Here is a 20,208-nt window from a genome sequence, read left to right as displayed (position 1 = left end):
TTGATAAAAGATAAACAGGTGTACCTGAGAAACTATGAAATATACTAAAGAACATCTTCCGCACAGGGATTCTTTCCAAGGAAGGGAAATTTTAGTGACTGGGCAGGGTCTGCATTGTTTAATTGACTATCGGATGTTAAGCATAGAAGGTGTCCTTTAAGTTTCCTCGTGCAGAGAGCCAAGTGCAGATCTGTACACAACTAACTCCTTATATGGGTGCGTGTGTGCCCATGTAGAGAAGCGACTCTTATAAGTGTGTCTCTGTTGATTCCTGAGATATGAGTTTGTCAACTCGACCTTTGTGAGGGGAGCCCAGGCTGCGCATTTCGTCTAGAAATCCAACCTGTTTCGCAATTTCTCCTGCAATAATCCTTGAGTCAAGCTGGGCCAGGAGCTAGTTAACCTCCTGGTCATGCTCGCTGACTGGGCGGGACTGTGTCTGGGCGTAGCTTGAGCACACCAAATGTACTCTCCTGTCCTCAGAAAGCCCGAGCACACTCAGGCAGCGGTTTCCAGGAGCCGCTGTCCCCATCTTCCCAGGCTCCACTACACTCAGGGTCGCATCTTACAAATTCCACGTCTTGGCGGACTTTGCGAAGGAAAGCGGAGGTAGAGACTCGAGAGGTAGGCAGTTCCCAGAAAGGGTTCCTTGCTCTGGATGCCTGAGCCTGGTCCGGGGGGTGGGTATGGGCCTCGAAAGTCCGTTGGGAACAAGTGGCCACATCTCCAAGTCGCTCCGGAAGCCACCCCCCCCCCCCCCCCCCCGGCGGTGTTTCGGCGCCAGCCCGGGGCGGTGGATCCTGCTGCCCGGCTCCAAGCCGCGGGCGGATGGAGGAGCGCACTGGGGCCGAGGGGACCGGGCAGGAGGGGCGGCAGGATTCAGAGTCCATAACACGGTCCACGTGAGTGACTCTAGAATTCCCCGGATCCGGGGCTGAGTTACTCCAGACCCAAACCAGGAACATCAGGGCGGGGCTCCTCCTCACCGCTGGGCTCCAGCTGGGCAGTGAGGTCAGCCTAGGCTCTGGAGCCCCGCGGGCATGTATTTGGCTGATGAACTGTGTTTTCTCCCCAGGTTGTGATGGAGCTTGAAGAGGACCTGAACGGAAGAGCAGACAAGAACTCGAAGATGGGCAAAAAGAGGTAGCAGGATTGTTTCACTTTCATACTTAACATGTCTTGTACATTTGAGCAATTAGTTTGTAGCCTCCGGGACTGCCCTAAATGATTAGTGGTTGGTATTTCAACCTCCAGAAACATAAACCAGTCCCTGGATGGAACTCCTCTGTTTGGAGCAGCCCTTCAGGTGTGTGTGACGAAGGAGGCTCCTGTTCAGCCTCCAGGCTGGCACCACTCACACCCTTTTAGTTTTATAACCTCAGCTTTATGAGCACTTTGGATCACTCGTGCACCTGTGCCATATGCTGCTTGGGTCTCTGCCGTGGTCCATTATTTTGCTTCTGATAAAGAAACTCTGTAGAAATCCCCTGTTTGTGGCAAAAGAAAGAGAGGCAAACGTTACATTTTGTTTAGCTGCCAATAGCTGTTTTTATATAAAGTGGTTGTATTACCACAGAAAGAAAGAAGCTATGTCTTGCATTCAGAATTCTCCGAAGGCTGATTAACTGATTAGAAATCCAAGGATGGGGAGAGGTAGGAATGTTGCTGGTCTAGAACCTGCTCACAAATTATCCTAGGCAGTCTTCAGCCCCTATAGTACCCTCATTGTCTGCCTGCCTATCATTCCCACAACTGTCTTAGCCAAGCAGATCCCAAGCATCCCTTAACACACACCCTAGAATGTCATCAGATACCCTCTTAGACCGAGAACTGACTGCCTGATGAACCCACCAAACACACTGAAGTGCGCTGGTCATGACTCTTCCTCTTCAGCCCATCAGAAGGGAGATCAGAGACAAGCTCTCCTAGTGACATATCCAGTTTGCGAATTCCATTACTCAGCGCTCACCTCTATCTGGACTCAGTCTGAAGCACATACAACCACAGTACAGCTGTCCCTTAAGAAAAACCAGTGTCACAACAAAAGGGGGATTCTATTTAAGAGATACTAAAGAAATGTGTTGTGTGAGCGCTAAGTCGGAGTTCAGTGAAGACAGAGAGCACACTCGAGAACTTTGTGGGTTGGATTCAAAGTCATCTCAGCATTGAGGTTAAGTTTCTTAGGTATGGTAATGATAGTGGAATGTCTGAATATTCTACTAATATTTCTAATATTTTCAGCTTAATAGTTTTGCAGAATCTTAACAATTTATAACACAAACACTTTATATGGATAAATAGTTGAATATTAGCAATTTATGAATCTAGGTCAATTATATACTAACCTTGACAGTTTTGTTGATAGAAAATGGAGAACTAATAATAGTACTACCTGGATTATATGCATTTACACACATTCTTCACAAATAGTTATTTGTTGTTTTTTGTTTGTTTCACAGTATTGTTCAAAACCAAGGCCCTGCGCACTCTATACAAGTGCTCTAAAATAATGGTTGATACCTCTGTAAAGACTGTGCTGATGGGGGTGGAGAATAGTCTAGGGCTGAGAACTGCTGTAAAACCGTACAATATCCTAAAAGTCTGAGAGTATCTTACAGTGTGGAGCTCAGCCCTGTAACTCGGAAGTTTAAGTTTTGGGTTTTGTTCCCACTGTGGGATTTCATTCTTCTGCAATCTTCTCCTCCCTGAGAGAAAAAAGTTTGCCTTCCTCAGAATTGTTTACACATTGTGTGGGGGATGCTTACTCAGTGCCTGGGATATTAGTATAACATCCCCAAATAGCATCGATTTCAGAGAACGGGAGCAAAAAAGGCATGGAATTAAAACTGGGCTGTTTATGGTTATTGTTCTCGTCTCTTTCTGGGTTCCGGGATACTGAATATGCCTGTAGAGAGAATGGGGTGAAATCAAACATGAAGATATTTATGTGTAGTCCGTCCATGGACATCTAACTCAAATGAAATGCAAATGACCTCTGACCTTTCCCTTTAGGAAGATTTTTTTTTTTTTTTTTTAGCACTGGGATGATGGTTCCGTCTGTAAAATGCTTGCCATACAAGTGTAAGGACTCGAGTTCTAGCTACAAAAACCCACATTAAAAAAAGCTAGGCTTGTCATCTGTGCCTGGGATCCCAAGGTTGAGGACCCGCAGTCTAAGCAAATTAGACTGTTGATTATTGCTGATTAGTCTAAGATCCAAATTCAGCGAGTGTCTGAAAAATAAAGTGGAGAGCGATTGCGAAAGGTACTGAGTTTTTCTTTTGAACACCATTTTGTCAAACAAAGAGAGAAGACAAATTTACTTTTTGAACTTAAAAATGCATGTAAAAGTAAGGCTTTCCATTCTAACAGTGTTTCTACAATAGAAATAATGAAACTGTATGGTGAGTTTACTTTTCATCCTAGGTGGCAGTTACGTGTACTGAAAATGAGTTAGGGAGTCATCTGAATCTGGGTTGAACCTTTATGTCTGAGGACAGCTTTCTGCCTGTTTACAGAGCATTGTTTCTAGACCCCATGTCTTCCCATAATGGCTCACTTAGTGCTGCACATTACCCTTTCTCAATCAGATTTCCTCTGAGGCTGATTTAATTATTCTGTTTCTCAGGCTGGTGTGCTCAGTATCTGATCATCGCTTTGCTCTATTAGGAAAGAATAATATTCAATCGATAGATAGGATGCCTAGTGATACAATTTACTCAGGTGACAATCAAGGCAATCAATACTAAAAGCACGAAGAATTTTGTAATTGGAATAAAAAAGTAAAGCATTACTGTTTGTGTGTGTGTGTGTGTGTGTGTGTGTGTGTATACACATCGTGGAAAATTAATAAATGTCTAAGGTACAAGGATCCCAGCTTTTACCAGTAGCCATGCTGGCTTCTAAGATATATGCAGACATATTTACATTTAAATCTCATGTCATACTATTAAGTTTTTATTGACTAATATAGACATGAATTTTGTCTTGTCGTTTAGCAAAATCTCTGTAAATTGATTTACTAATTTAAGGTTTGACATAATTTTTAAAGTTTTATGTAATTATTCTTCTGTATTTTCAGTAAAAAGGAGAAGAAAGAAAAGAAACCAGTGGTCAGTGTGTTTACAATGGTGAGTTTTGAATTTCTTACTACAATACTTTCAAATTTATCTCCTCCTTCTGTCCCCTAGAAAAGAAATAATTCATCAGTTTAGGATTTCCTTGGAGACGGTAGTAATGGGGAGATAAAGCTAGACTGGAGTTCTCCTGTTTTCAAAGGAAGGTTGTTTATAATTTGACATCTGGATTGTGACTTCATAGGCTCCCCTTGTTGCTTAGCAGACACACCTTCTTGTCTCAGCTTCAGTATTATCCTTATGAGTTACGCATCTGTGATCTATGGTCTCCATAGACATCTTTCCTTGTCGTGATCTTTGCCATCTAAAAATGGGAGATGGCTACATTGCGTGACATTTTTAATGCTCCTTACATCCTGGCAGGGTCAAAGTCCCCAATAGTTACAATAATAAAAAGTAGCAATGGCTTATTTATTATGATGATTTGGCATATGCCATTATTCCTCTGTGCTGAATGGCTGAAAAATGTAAAACTTGAAAGAATTACATAACTATTTAGTTTTTCTGGTTGCATGCTAGTTGTTTGGAAGCCTTTTAAAAGCTCATATGACAGGAATTTTATTTTATCTCTATTTCCTGGAGCACTTCCTTTTTTCTAAGGTTCCATGCAAACTTACCTGAACTGTTCCAGGCCTCGGAGCCTGGGAGAGTGCTCAACCATTTGATCTTGCAGCACTCTTATAATTCACCCATCCATAGGAGATGTTTTATGAAGTATGGAGAACTGGAAAGGTGCCGTGGAAAGTGTGTCTTTGTACATTCAATATAAAAATAGATTTAGGTAGGAAAACAGTTTTCTGACTTGAACTGAAGACTGGTTATCTTAGACCATCTACGTCTTCTTCTGCTTACATTTCTTCTTGCATGGCTCCTTTGGTTTCACATCTCCACTCCCCTTTTTGTCCTTGTCATTATTGTTGCTGGTGGTTTTGACACAAGGGCTCAAGTATCTTGGCCTCTAACTCCCTGTGTAGTTGAGGATAACCTTGAATCCGTGATCCTCCTGTGTGCTGAGGATACAAGCGTACCACGCAGGTCATAACAGAAATAATTCTTGAATCACCAAATGACAGCTTTTTGTTTTAGATTTTATTCTTCTTTAAAAAGATTTCATTCTTATATTCTTGCACAGGAAGAAACATTTATGCTAAACTTTTATGTTGGATTCATTTTTTAAATTTAATTTGTAAATTTACTTTGATATGAACATAGTTCTGTCTCATTGGGTTTTTGTTGTTGTCCTGTTTCGGTGCAGGCATCCACTCAGGGCTTGTGTGCGTGCTAAGCACACACCACCAGAAAGCTGCATCTTTAACACTGTAGTTTATTTATTCTAGTTTATAGGTTATAATTCCTTAAAGACTTGAAATTTTTATATTTCAGAAAATGTACCCTGACTGCTATACAGAGTTAGTGCTATCAATATTGAATTCAAGCCACAATGAGAGAGAGAAAGAGAAGGGGGGGGGGTACATACAGAGACACATACACACAAATAAAGAGTTTGCATGTGAAGTTGTGATAATCTCACATGTACAGCAATATGTACCAGACATTGTCACAATTGCTTCCCATACAAGCTTTTTTCATCCTTAAGCATTTTCTTGCCCCCAAATACCTATAGGATGAGGATGAAGGGAAAGTATCCTAAGCCTTTTGAAGAGGTGCTGTGTGACTTTCGTGTTGTTCTAGATACATTGATAAAACGCAACATATGGAAGAAAGGATTTCCTTCATATTTCAGGTTATAGTTTATCACTGAGGGAAGACATGGTAGGAACAGGAACAGAAGCCGTGGTGGAAAGTTGCTTACTGGCTTGCTTCTACCTCACATACTTTTCCTACACAGCCCAGACCCACCTGCCTAGGGATGGTGCCTCTCACAGTGGGCCAAATCTTCCTATATCAATTATCAATCAAGTATTTGCCCTACAGATGTGGTCATAGGGCATCCAATGGACACAATTCTACAGTTTGGTTCCCTCTTCTTGGATATGAAACCAACCAAAATTAGCTAATACAAGTATCTTTCTCTTGTCCCAAAGAGTTGATATAGAAAACCAGACCCTAACTGCTATATAAAACCTATAAACATAGGGATATAATCAGAAATTTTTAGGGTAAAATTCTAATACTATTATGATGTTTATTAGTAGTTTCTAGGTAAGAGTAAACTGTGTGTATTGAGGATTTCAAAGAGCCCGAGTGTAATGGCTTCTTAAGATGACTCAGACACAAGATAAAGTCCTGCTCACAGCTAAAATGTACTCAATTAGCAATAATCCCATCTGAGATAAACCTCTTTGGCTATGACACTGCCTCCCTGAAAAGCCACAGCTAAGACTTATTAGCAGAAGAATGCAAAGCAAGATCAGTAATGACAAAAGTCACTTGGTGCAAGGTTCAAAGAAATCAGGCATAGGCTCCCGGAGTTATCTACTCCAAACACCCACGTCCTCAGCAGGGCGTTGGTAATAGTAGAAGCACAGGGCTTTGTGTCGGTGACTGCTTCCGCCACAGGGCAAGGTCGCAACGATGCACAGGGCTTTGTGTTGGTGACTGCTTCAGCCACAGGGCCAAGGTTACAGCAGATGCACAGTGCTTTCTGTCGGTGACTGCTTCAGCCACAGGGCCAAGGTTTTCACTGGGGGCTGAGCATGAAGGATCTTTCCATCAAGTAGGCACCAAAATTGCAGCTTCACGAGGAAAGCAAGTCATTCAGCATAATCCACACTGCAAACTGGCCATGGTTACCAGTTGCAGTGATGGAACCTTCCCAGATCCACGTTCTAGATGGCAACCAAGTACCAACCATCTAAGTGGTTCTTTCTAGACATTCCTGAACTCTTTCTGCCTCCGGACTTAATTTATGTTTAGGAGTCTTGAGAGAATAGTTACAAAGAAAATAACTCCCTCAAAATTTTATACTAGGTTTCCCTTTATGTCAGGCCTAGTTTTAGTCTTCACAGAAACACAAATGTAGAATAAGCTTAAAGTCAAGTGGGGAAACTGGACACGTGAAAGCTAAAGCAGGCTAAACGCAAGTAGTCTGCAGTTCCCCTGAAGTGAACGCCTCAGAGATTACACGCGCTGCTATCATGAAGGCAGATTTTACTCTAAGCTGTCTACATAATGCATCACATTAGCCACCATCGCACTAAATAGACGATACCATCCATGTCAGGAACCATCATTTGTAAGTACCTTCCGTGTTTGACTTCAACCTGTGCTGTGTGAGCTCCTCTCGCCCTGATGCATTGCTGGATAAAATGCACACTAAGAAGTTAAGCGCTGCCGGGCGGTGGTGGCGCACGCCTTTAATCCCAGCACTCGGGAGGCAGAGGCAGGCGGATCTCTGTGAGTTCGAGGCCAGCCTGGTCTACAAGAGCTAGTTCCAGGACAGGAACCAAAAGCTACGGAGAAACCCTGTCTCGAAAAATCAAAAAAAAAAAAAAAAAAAAAAAGAAGTTAAGCGCTGAACTCCGAGTCACAGATACGGAGGGCCCAACTTTTGCCCAGCTCTGCATGTAGACTATTACTTTTTAAAACTGTAGTTGTTTATGACAGCTTACGTTTGGTTAACATGTAACCTTTCTGAGGCTGAAGAGTTCTTTGTTAGTGCTCTTATCTTCTGACCATCTGGTCACTGAAGACTTTGCCACCTGGCTTAGTGTCTTCCTTTCCACTCCTGATCCTCTTACTCACTGTGTGACTTTTATTGTCATATGAATAACCACTCCTTGACCTTTATGACATTAACCACCTCAAAAACCTATGGGAACTTGGATCTGTTCCCTCTTGTTTTTCATATTAATGCTGATACCCAGGATTTTTTTGGCGTGTTTATTTAGGCAGAGTCTTGCTGTGTTGTCCAAGCGGCCTTGAAATTAACTTATATTTCTTTTTCCTTAGAAGTAAGCGATCATAGGTGTGAGCCACCACTCCTGGGCCAGTTCTTACCACACATCACTTACTTGGACTTCGGTTCCTACCTCGTTTGCCTTTTCTAGGCCAAATAGAGCTATCATCATCTTCTTCTTCCACATCCTCATTCTCTGAACGGGGTTTTGCTAGAATGACAAGTCTCTTCAGTCTCTGTTGACAATCAGCTTGAATGTTTTAGAATTTGACTTCTATTCCTACCACTCACTCAGTTCAGTGGGCATTTGAAAACTCCGTCTGTCCTAGACACTGTCCTTGTCACTGGCCACCAAACTGTCTCTGGGATGATATGGTGTGGTTTCCTCCCAGAGTCACCTTCGCCTTTTAGCAGTTCCACACCCTTTATCCCCTGAATCATGGACGAGGCTGGCATTCATCTGCTTCTACACAGACATTTCCAAATTATGTTTGATCCTTGTGCAGAAAGCTCTCTCTCACATCTGTCTTCTGCCCACTTACAAGGATATTCTTTTCCAGTTGACACCACACCTTCCTTGTCAGCTTCACTTACCTACTCCAGCCACCCTTTTGTTTTAGTAACCTTGTTACCTCAGACTCGGTATTCTTTGACTCAGCTACAACATCCCCATTCATACTCTGCGTTTCTCAATTATATTTATGGGTTAGGACCTGGGTCCTCTCCTTCTAAGAAAGTGTTGGAGGAGGCCGCTTGTTGGTTCCCGGCTGCTCATCAGCTCAGCCCCAAAATAATCACACAGAAACTGTATTATTTAAACCATTGCTTGGCCCATTAGCTATAGCTTCTTTTTGGTTAACTCTCACATCTTAATTTAGCCCATCTCCATTAATCTGTGCATCACCACGAGGTCGTGGCCTACCAGCAAAGTTTCATCACATCTGTCTCAGGCAGCGGCTCCATGGCTTCTCTTGACTCTGCCTCCTTTCGTCCAGCATTCGGCTTAGTTTTCCCTGCCTAGGCCTGTTCCCCTATAGCTCTGCTATAGGCCCAAAGCAGATCCTTTATTTATCAATGGTAATCACACCATAGAGAGGGAAATCTCACATCAAGAAAACTTCTGTCTATAACGTCACGATCAAATATATCAGTTTCAGTTACAGTGTCTGGTTCCTTCTGAGTAGAGTTTCTCCTTTATTATCTCTCTTTTGGCACTGCATTCATTTTCTGCTGGGCTTCTTCAGAAGACACTGTTAGGTAGGCTTAAGATAAACTTAATGCTCTTCTGGTTCTGAAGTGAACTTAAATCAAGGCGTCAGGAGGATTTCATTCCTGATGGAAGTTCCTAAGATTGCGTTTCCCTTCCCATTTTGAGTTTCTAGGGGGCACTTACATTTCTGTGCCCCCTCTTGTGTCACTCACCCTCCTGCCTTAGAAGCATCTCTGTGATTACAGAGGGTCTACCTGGATGCCCCAGGATAATCTTCCCAAACCCATAACACTTATGGTCCATTTCATCATGTCAAACAATATAAGAAAGAGCATATCCCCAGACAGGGTCCCAGGGCTAGATCGTACACGTGTTAGGAGTAACCTCCTTTGTCTCTTGTTCCTGGTAAGGCTTTATCCTCTCAGCCACTCTTTCCTACAGTGTCCATGCTCCGGTTTTATACTTCTCAAGACCTACTTGTCAGAGTCACAAGAGATCACGTCAGTCCCTTCCTTCAGATGTTGTAATGCTTTTCTTCTCTACTTCAGGCTGGTAATGCTCTTTCCTTTCTACTGAAGGGGAATTTGGGAGGAAAAACCAAGCTGTTTTCTAATATACAAATCACTTATGGTATGAGTTGTCTTATTTATGAATTAATCATAGAAAGAGATTCTGCCCTTTCTGTTCTTACTGCAGTGTTCATTCTTTAATGGACACCAAACTCACGTCTACCCAAGCACCTTTGCATGAATACCAAACAAATCCACTAAAGAATCTTTGCATATGCTCTTCTGAATGCTTTGGGTTTTCTTGGTTTTTTTTGGTTTTTTTTTTTTTTTTTTTTTTTTTTTTTTTTTGGTTTTTCGAGACAGGGTTTCTCTGTAGCTTTGGTTCCTGTCCCGGAACTAGCTCTTGTAGACCAGGCTGGCCTCAAACTCCCAGAGATCTACCTGCCTCTGCCTCCCAAGTGCTGGGATTAAAGGCGTGCGCCACCACCGCCCGGCTGAAAGCTTTGTTTAGAGATCCCCACACGATAAACCACATCCTTCTTGTTACTGAGGTCTCATCTCAGGGAGGTGTTCCCTGAGCTGTCAGTCTGAACTCACTGACCCTCTCAGTCCCTGTCTGAGTTTGAAGTTTTAGCCTCTAAATGCTTAACCACTTCCTCACTTCTGACACTTCTTCCTGAATGTGTGCTCATGAGAGTGGGGTGTCTTTATGTTTTGTTCTCTTTTGCTCCTCAAAGGTCTAGAACAGTGTCTAGAGACTTAATAGGTACTGAGACACTGAGTGGATAGCGACCATATCTATTTCTAATTACCAGCTGCACACAGTTTAAGCTTTTTAAGGACAGGTGACATATGTTATCTACCATTATTGCCAGTACTAAGAACCAAATGCGAATCTTCTTGTACCTTATGAACAAGTTCCAAAGGTTGAGTGAGTGAATGAACTGCGCTGATCTTCCTCTCTAACCCAGGGGTCACAGTCAGGTCACACTGGTAAGCACACTGTAACTCTTATCTAAACTGTGTTCCTGCCTGTACTATCCACGTTTCCCTGGGACGATTAGCCTTCAGCTTTCCACACCACTTACCTGTGTTTTGTGCTCATGGTTTACTTTTCTGTCTTTTCTGTCAGCCTCTAACCAAGTATCTTCCATCTCCTTTTTTATTTTAAAATCCCTCAGCTGCACCCAGTTAATACCTTTATCCAGCCCTGTGTTGCACCTGATATGTTACAATTTTGTCTGCTTATTTTTTGACTGTAAATTCTTATTGTTATGTTTGCAAACCAATTATAGTGATGGGGTATTTTGTTTTTCATACTACCTTCTTGATAAAAATTTCTGCATTGCATTGTGATCTTTGTAACATCTGTGTGATTTTTTTATTTTTATAAATACCAAAACTGAGGCTCAAATTCTTTAAATTATAATATAATTACATAATGCCCCCCCCCCGCGCCATTCCCTGTCCAACTCTACCTGCCGGCCCCTTAAGTCCCTCACCTCCTCTTTATATTAACTGTTTATATATATTATACATCGATATGTTAATGCAACTTTCTGGGTCCGTTTAGTATTGTTTGCATGTATATGATTTCAGGACTGACCACTTAGTATTGGATAATCAATTAGGGGTTCATCCCTGAGAAAGACTAATTCTCCTTCTCTCAGCAGTTCTTAGTCCCCCTGAGTTCTTTGCCTGGAGGTGAGGCCCCCATGGAACTTTCTCCAATCATGTTAGCATGTTTATTGGTGCTGTCCTCGTTCAGGTCTTGTTTGGGCAAGTCTTACTGAGTTATCATGAGTAAAGTCTCCCTGTCATTTCTAGGAGACACACCCTCCCAGCAGATTTCCTGGTCCTCTAGCTCCTCCAATCTTCTGCCCCCTCTCTGCAGTGTTCCCTGTGAGACTCAAGGTTAATATGAGATCTTCTACTTGCACACCCCCAGTCTCTTTGCTAAAAAGTTGTGAAGTTGAGACATTTGATGGAAGTTTTCATTCTACTCAACGTTTTATTACTCCTTTCCCCAAATCTCATCCTTTCTTCCCGAAGTCACAAAGAAATTAGAGAAAGCTGACTTATCTTTCTGTCTCTGTTGCAGAATCCACTCTTAGCTTATTCATTCCAGTCTGAGATGAAGAGAAATACCTCTCCATGCTTTGTAAACCATCTTCTCTTTGCCAAGCCTTACTATGTAAAATGTCTAATATAAAAGGGTAGAATAGGAAACTTCAGATTCATACACACATCATGTATTGCCAGTGATTATTAACATGCTGCCTTGTCATGTTGCAGTTACATCCACAAGTTTCATGGTATTTCATACGTAGCCTTCTCATTTTATTAATTTCAACAGATTTTCTGTAAAACTTTTCCTGTAAAATATATTTTCCCTATTTAGCAAAACGAGCAATACTTCCTTAATATTATAATTTTTATATTGAAATTTCCAAATGATCTAATAATTATGTTTTATGGTTGATTTGTTCAAAATAAGTTAGTTGGTGACATCATCTTTAGAATGGCCTGAAAGGGATGAACCAGTGGCCTATACATAGAATGCCCCACCTGCTTATCTGGTTATGGCGCTTCCTTGTGACATCATTTGTTGTTTTCTCTTTAGAATGGCCTGAAAGGGATGAACCAGTAGCCTATAGAATGCCCCACCTGCTTATCTGGTTATGTCGCTTCCTTGTGACATCATTAGATTTAGTTTTCCATGCTTGCCTTTTTCTATATAGATGTTACATCTAAATGTTTTATTGCATTCATAAGAAACATTTTTAGTAAAAATATTACATAGGGGAACGTTGTATCCCTTAGCACTCAGGACTCTAAAGACATCAAATGTTAAGGTATTCCCCACCTGTTTAAGGTAATCTCTGATCACTTGTTTAACATGGTGGTGACAGCTTGTATACACCTCCCCTAGCAATGAAAAAGAATCGTAGGGCATCATGACACTGTCTTGCTTCATTTCCTAATTTTGTTTACTACAGCTGAGACCCTTTCTCAGGTTCCTGACACAATTACTTCCTTTATTTCGTAGGCTATTACCCTTGCTGACTTCCTGTGTTTTCACCACTTGCCTCTCTGTCTGGCTTACCTGTAAACTTAGGGCATCATTTGCACGGCATTCTTCCTGTGTTTTCACCACTTGTCTCTCTGTCTGGCTTACCTGTAAACTTAGGGCATCATTTGCACGGCATTCTTCCTGTGTTTTCACCACTTGTCTCTCTGTCTGGCTTACCTGTAAACTTAGGGCATCATTTGCACGGTATTCTTCTAGTTGCCTTTTCTTCTTCTCTTTTTATCCCAAGGTCAAGAAAAGTTAACCGTCTATTTCTCTTGCTTTGTTTCCAGATTTGTCTTTAGTCCACACATCCCTTAGTCTTTCTACACGAGCTAATCCACTCCTATGACTGCCACTGTAAAGCTCTGCCTCTGATGTGATGTTTTACTTCCTGGATAGCACTTCCTGGATAAGAATGCAAGCCATGCTCAGGAGACTTCCCCGCTCTCCACTACATGAGCTAATCCACTCCTATGACTGCCACTGTAAAGGTCTGCCTCTGATGTGGTGTTTTACTTCTTGGATAAGAATGCAAACCATGCTCAGGAGACTTCCCTGTTCTCCTTTTCAATCACTCGACTCTTCCAGTTTTCCCCATCTCCATGAAGGGTACTTAGTAGTTAATGCGCTTTATTTTTGTACTTTCATATATCAAACCTCAAACTTGAGCAACTTTAATCTTCTCAAAGCCCACTGGAATCTTTCTTGCTTCTGCTTGCTCTTATTTCTGGCTAGAATGCCTTCCATCTTGCTTCTGAACACGTGTTCATCCTTCAAAACTAGGAGGCAGCGCCATTTATCCTATGATGGATTTCCACAGGGGAGAGAATTTGACTCATTTGTTGTCTGTTATTTACTCTTGCTGCCAAAGCATGCAGAATGTACATTGCTGGTACTTTTTGCTTTGTCTTTCTCCTGCTCTTTAAGCTTTCTGAAGTTAGGTATCTTTGGCATATGCTCTGTAGCTTGTATCTGTCATTTAGTTAAATAGTCAGGAAATATGTGCACACATCACCTCCCTTGTTTTGATTTTGGCCAATGAGAAGTTCTGGAGGTAGAAAACTGAGGATGGTGGTAATGAGTGAAAGTTTTGCCTATCAATCACATTCCCTTCTTATTCTGAAGAGTCTGATATTTGGTGTATTTAATAGATTCTTTTAAAAAAAAAAGATAATTTCAGTCAGGCACTGGTGGTGCATGCCTGTAATCCCAGCACTCAGGAGGTAGAGGCAGGCAGATCCCTTTGAGTTTGAGACCAGCATTGTCTACGAAGCTAGTTCCAGGACAGCCAGAGCAACCCTGTCTTGAGAAACAAAAAGAAATAAAAACAAAAACTAAAAAGGATACTTTCTGCCTGATTATTCCTGTATATTTTTAAGGAAGAAGACAGTTGCTTAGAAACATGAAATATGCCCAGTCACTACTCTTTCCTTAAGGGTTTAATTTATAAAGAAGATGATGTTTTGAAAATTATGCCATTAACCCAGGCTTAATCTCATTTGGTTACATTTCCAAGATGTAATTTAAAGGCAAATACCTAATAACTATAACATTTAATGCATTTTTTTTTTTACTCCAAGCCTTAGGTTTCAATAATTGTTTCACAAAACTTGTTTTTGTTTGGGCTCCTGCTATGTGGAGTACCTCTAAGTACTAGCTAGAGCTCCTTTACTCCTTGTTTCTCCACGTGTCCTTTCAATGCTTATCCTCACTTAGTACCGTTAAGTGGCTTTCGGATTAGTTTCTGTTTCACTCTGAAATAAATATAAGCTTTAAAATCTTAGTTTCTGTGTTTTTGTGCTCCTAGATCCCTGGTCTTTTCTTTTGTTTACATTTCCTGCCTAGAGCTAAGGCTGTTTATCCAATTTCCTCCCTGTGTTAGAAAGCTCCTGACTATAGCTACATGTAGACACATGACACCCATCTGCTTCCAAATCTGTCTGTAGGCTCCCAGCCAGCTTGGTGCTGTCACCTGATCCCTATTCTTCAAGCTTCCTCATTTCCCACTTAGACTTTTTCCCAGTTTCCCTCCCATAATCACAAACATGCTACCTGTAGCTGAATGCCACATCACGTGACAGCCATTTTCTCAGGGGTTGTCTGCATACTCTAGCCTCGGTACTTTGTATTTTCATTTTCTCTTGCTTTTTTCCCCTTTCAGTTCTGCACCAGTTTCTTGAGTTATTCACAGTTGTGAAACAGCCCCCTAGACAGACCCTGTCTAGGCTCACTTTCTCTTTCTTATGCTGTTCAGCCTTCATCACTGCTTGGATCCAGATAAGCCTTGCTTTGCGTTTTGTGTCTTGCCAGTGACTAGAGAGCTGGTGTTAATTTGCAGTACATTCACTGTGATCATATTCAACTCTTAGCGAATGTTCTCGGGAAATCTGCAATAGTTATTCACTGTGATCATATTCAACTCTTAGAGAAATGTTCTTGGGGAATCTGCAGTAGTCGTTAGAGAAAGTGTTCTCAGGAAATAGTCATTCAAGTAAGTGCTTTTCTGTTACAAATATGTTGAATTATTTTCAGCTATAATAATATCATTGTACAACAGATCTTTAATCAAAAATGATTTTTAAAAAGTAGTACAGTGCTTCCTCAGTGGGGTCTTCAAGGAGACCTTTGGCATTCAGAATTTTTTTCCATGAAGTGGTCTCTACTCTTTGAAACTAGAACAAAGTTATGATACCTCTGCTATCAGCTCACTAACAACTTTTATAATTCTCGCACATAAAAAGACAAGACAGATTATTCTACTATGAAGAATGAAGACAAAACTTAATAAACGAATCAAATGCCCTTTTTTCTTAAGCTATTGTAGTAATAGGGTAGAGGGCAAAGAGGCCAAGGCAGGAGAGTAGCTTGAACCAGTAGCTAGTAATCTGAAAATAAAAAAAAAAAAGCATTTGGATTTGAAAGAGGATTTGGAGGTAGAGGAGAACATTCGCGGAAATGCCCGATGTCATGCCCTTGTTTTCTTCTCTCTCCAGTTCCGCTATGCAGGTTGGCTGGACAGGCTGTACATGCTGGTGGGAACTCTCGCTGCTATCATCCATGGAGTTGCACTCCCACTTATGATGCTGGTGTTTGGAGACATGACAGACTCCTTTGCAAACGTAGGAAACATGCAGCCAAACTTTACTGATGAAAGTAAGTATTGTTTGTGGTTCTGATTGTGTTAGAAGCGTGCACAAATCACTGACCTGAAGTCATTCTTTGTGGGGTCTTACTAAGGGTGCACTACTGTGTTTAGAGGTCTAGGTGGTGGAGGGGGTGAACGCCTCCTCATCCTTGTACGGAGCAGCAGAAGATGATACAGCATTAGAGTAACCAGTGGAAGTGTTGGCAGAGATGTGTAGAAATTGAGAGGTGATCTCTGAAATATATATATATATATATATATATATATATATATATATATATATATAAAGCTTCAGGAAGAAGCACAGAAATCTCATCAGGCCCTTGAATGGAAAGCTCGGATTATCACGAGAGGCTGTGGCAGACTGAACGTGGGTAAAGAAAAGATTCTAGGACGCTTCTAAAGCATTTGACCTGAGAAGCTAGAAGAACATCATCATTCTCAAATAAGTTGCAAAAGATGGAATTTCAGTAGATTTTAGCAGTAGTAAATGCCAGCAATTGTGGTTTGTTTTTTTTTCTTGTATATTTATTTTATTTGTTTGTTCTCAGTGGTCTTCATTTAAGCTGACAAGGACAACAATACTAATAGCTTGTATTTGTCTGAAAAATGTTATAGAACTTTTAACACATCATATTTTTCTTTTAAAATATTATAGTGAGGCAGATAGGGCTGATATTATTGCCCTCATTTTCCAGACAAGGATTGAATATTTATGAAGTTTTATTCTACAATTAGTAAATGGTAAATTTGAAATTCAATCTTGAATCTCCTAACTCCAAATTCAGCATTCTCTTTAATAACTCAGTTGAAGACAGTGGCTACTGTAAAGGACCAAGTATCCTATTGTTAAAGTAATTCATTTTAAACTCTAAACTTTATTATAAATTACGATTGTGTAAAAGTAAAGAATTAGGGTTTCATCTGGAAGGTGATTGTGGTTTGTATGTTGTTAAAGGTTAGGTCTTTAGGAGCAAATCCGGGAATGGAGAAATGGGACCAAGGAAAGGATAACGAGGTTTGTTAGAAAGGATTTGTGAGAAAGCATGAGATCCTGGGCTCAGGAAATGTTTGATTAAGATAGGTGCAAGAGTTCATCCTCAATACCAGGAAGAGGTAGAGAGTATTGTGTGCCAGAGTCCAAAGGCGAGTCCATGAGGAGGTGGGCTCTGAGGAAGCTCTCATGATAGCAGATCCTTTCCTTTGCCAGTGAGTTGTTCCAGTAAATTCAGACCCAGGGTTTGCCAGAGACCTGTTTCGGCGAGGTTGGGGATGGGGTTGGGGGCTGGGGAAAAGGAAGTTAGGACAGGATCGGAGGGTGAATCAGGATGACTGCTAACAGCACCAAATTGAAGAAAGACTACATCTTTTATACTTTTAACATAGTATTAAACTGGGGCAGGTGAGCTGGAGTGTGGCTGAGGTCAGGGGTTGTAGAATATAGCATTAACCTTGAGAATAGGCAACGGAGGGCACCAGCCTTATGTTAATGAAGGGCTGCAAATTCTGACTGCTTTCTCAAGCAGAACCTTTCCTCAAGCTCCCAAGAGTATGGAGATCCTTATCCAAATGCCTGACCTTGGAAAAGGACTTCTGGGGAGCAGACTATACTACAATCTCCTAGTCTTACCATATGGGCCTGTTCCCTTCATAAAACTCACAAAGGGAAGATCTAGAAGTCGTAGTCTTTTTCCATTATTCCCTCCCGTTCTGATTTCTGGATATTCTCTATGTTTATTAACTGAACTCTTGCTTTAATGGCCTCAGGCTCTGGATCTGGATTGTAAGTAGTTCATCCTTGGGATCAGGCGTGCCTAGTAAATCTCTAGCTTTCCTGTTCTTGGTTTAATTAGAAGGGCATAATGGGATTCTTGATTCCAAAGTGACAGGGATTTTTTTTTCCTAAGAATTATTTTGTTTAGAGAGGCTACCATTGTACACATTTTCATCTTTTACCAAAGCCTGAACAAAATCTCCTAAAGGCAAAGGCATTAATAGTGAGAATCACTAAAATTGAAAGTAAACAGGTACTGGAGAAGGGTCTGCAATGTTGAAACGCTGGACCTTTGTCAAGCAGCAATGGTCGCCATGCGGGCCACGTGAAAGGATAGTACCGAAACCTGCATATATTATATCTTCATATACATACATCTCCATGATAAAGTTTAATTTTTAAATTAAGCACAATAAGATTAATAACCGTAATAATAGAATAGCTATAACAATGTGCTACATTCAAGGCTGTGTGAACGTGGTCTCTCTGACTTTCTCAAAATAACTTACAGCACCGTTCTCACCCCACTTCCTCTTGTGATGACGTGAAGTATTACAGTCTCGTGGTTGGCTGCAGGAAACTGAAACCACAAAAAGTCTAAATGTGGCAAAGAGGCTTCTACACTTCAGTTTTCTCATGCTTTTGAAATTTGCTTCATAAGGACTGAGATGAGAGCAGGAAAGTGAACGGACTATTGGGAGGATTTGTATATTACACACCTGATTGGGAAAGACAGGTTAATAGCGCTAAGATTCAATCTTTAGGTCACCTCAGCCAAGCAGGGTTGAATTCTTACTAAACCAAACTACTCCAAGACTTAGGACTCAGTTGCCACACGGGGAAATGCTGAGAAGGACGAGGCTGTAGCTCAGTGACAAAGTGTTAGCCTAGCAATCATGAAATCCTGTGTTCAGTTCCTAGGACTACCCAAAAAAGAAATACCTTGAAAATAGATTGATAGTTCTTGACTTACAAAGTAGCATCAACATTTGGAATCTTCTTTTTACTTAAGGCTAGGGATTAAACCCAGGGCTTTGAAGGATAACATCTGGATTTCAAGTTTCTGGTGCATGCTGTGGACTCTTTCCCCTGGAAACGGGCGGGTAAATACTAATAGGGGCATTTAGGGAATCTTTGGTAGTTGTCTTGGGTTCTGGAAACTACTTTGTATTCTTTTTTTTTTTTTTTTTTTGGTTTTTTGAGACAGGGTTTCTCTGTAGCTTTGGTGCCTGTCCTGGAACTAGCTCTTGTAGACCAGGCTGGCCTCGAACTCACAGAGATCCGCCTGCCTCTGCCTCCCGAGTGCTGGGATTAAAGGCGTGCGCCACCACCGCCCGACCTACTTTGTATTCTTAAAGAACCTGTAGTTTACCTAAGTTTACTTACTTAAGTATTTACTTACTTAAATAACCTGTAGTTTACCTAAGTTTACTTCAATTCTGTTAATACAAATAATGGTTTGAGTTGGAAATTTTTCTTTTTTTTTAATATTTATTTATTATGTATACAATATTCTGTCTGTATGCCTGCTGGCCAGAAGAGGGCACTAGACCTCATTACAGATGGTTGTGAGCCACCATGTGGTTGCTGGGAATTGAACTCAGGACCTTTGGAAGAGCAGGCAATGCTCTTAACCTCTGAGCCATCTCTCCAGCCCTGAGCTGGAAATTTTTATAGTAGCTTTGAGTAATGTAAAATTTATATGCTTTTTCTCCCACCTTCATGATATTCAAAGAGCTTGCAAAACATCCTGGGTCAACAGCAAAATGTCATATTTCCTTTGTAACATTCACCCAAGGAAAGTCTTGAGTAGTCTTGAGTGTTTTCTGAGTTCTTTAGATCCTGTACACCCTATGTTCTGCAGCAAACTGCAGAGTTGGCTTTCTCATTGGCCTCTAGTAGAATAATCTCCCCTTACAGAATTCTCTAGCAGTTCAGCAGACATAATGCATGCATTTATGCCATTCTAACCTTTCCCTGTGTTTTGTGAAGTCTAAATACAAACACTGCTCGACCAGTGTGAGAGGTGTTAACTAGACATGTTGTGGACACAGTATGAGGGGAGAGTAGTTGAACTCAGCTGTCAATAAAGAAATTATTCACTTGTTGAAATTTGACCTAGCTTGGGAAGAAACTGTCAGGTGACTTTTTGAAGCTAGAAGAACTGACTTCTGATGAGCAACAATCAAGTGTGCACATCAAGTTCATCTATTTTCCTTGCTGAGACAAGACCTGAGAGAAAGCTCGTAAAGGAAGGAACTGTCCCATTTATTCCTACCTAGTGTCAGAGATTTTATTTTAAGTTTAGTTGCATCAGTTGCTTTAGAGCAGAGGAAAAATAGAAATTATGGTAGCAAGAGGGCATGAGGAAGGTGCGCTGTTCACCTCATGATGGCCAGGAGATGGCAGATAGAGGGACAAACACAGATACACGGGGAGGGGGAGGGTCCAGCCCAAGGCCAAGATACTCTTCAATGGCCCACTCCCAGCGACTTTACTTCC

The 20,208-nt window shown here is 41.3% G+C and overlaps 1 protein-coding gene across 1 annotated transcript in view; it reads left to right on the top strand.

Moving 5' to 3' along the window:
- The first annotated feature begins 498 nt into the window (after positions 1 to 498).
- LOC121434724 (ATP-dependent translocase ABCB1) overlaps positions 499 to 20,208 on the top strand; it is a 78,096-nt gene continuing 58,386 nt past the window's right edge. Inside the window, exons 1-4 of the mRNA XM_041633644.1 lie at positions 499 to 624; positions 1,076 to 1,143; positions 4,082 to 4,130; positions 15,781 to 15,940. Coding sequence (XP_041489578.1) covers positions 1,082 to 1,143; positions 4,082 to 4,130; positions 15,781 to 15,940 — 271 coding nt within the window. The 5' untranslated portion in view covers positions 499 to 624; positions 1,076 to 1,081. The remainder of the gene's footprint in view (positions 625 to 1,075; positions 1,144 to 4,081; positions 4,131 to 15,780; positions 15,941 to 20,208) is intronic.

Source organism: Microtus oregoni, unplaced genomic scaffold, assembly GCF_018167655.1.
Source record: "Microtus oregoni isolate MIOR12 unplaced genomic scaffold, Mior012 000044F_ref0000062, whole genome shotgun sequence".
NCBI classification, from domain to species: domain Eukaryota; kingdom Metazoa; phylum Chordata; class Mammalia; order Rodentia; family Cricetidae; genus Microtus; species Microtus oregoni.
The sequence above is the reverse complement of the archived record's forward strand: the minus strand, read 5'-3'. Positions and strand labels throughout refer to the sequence as shown.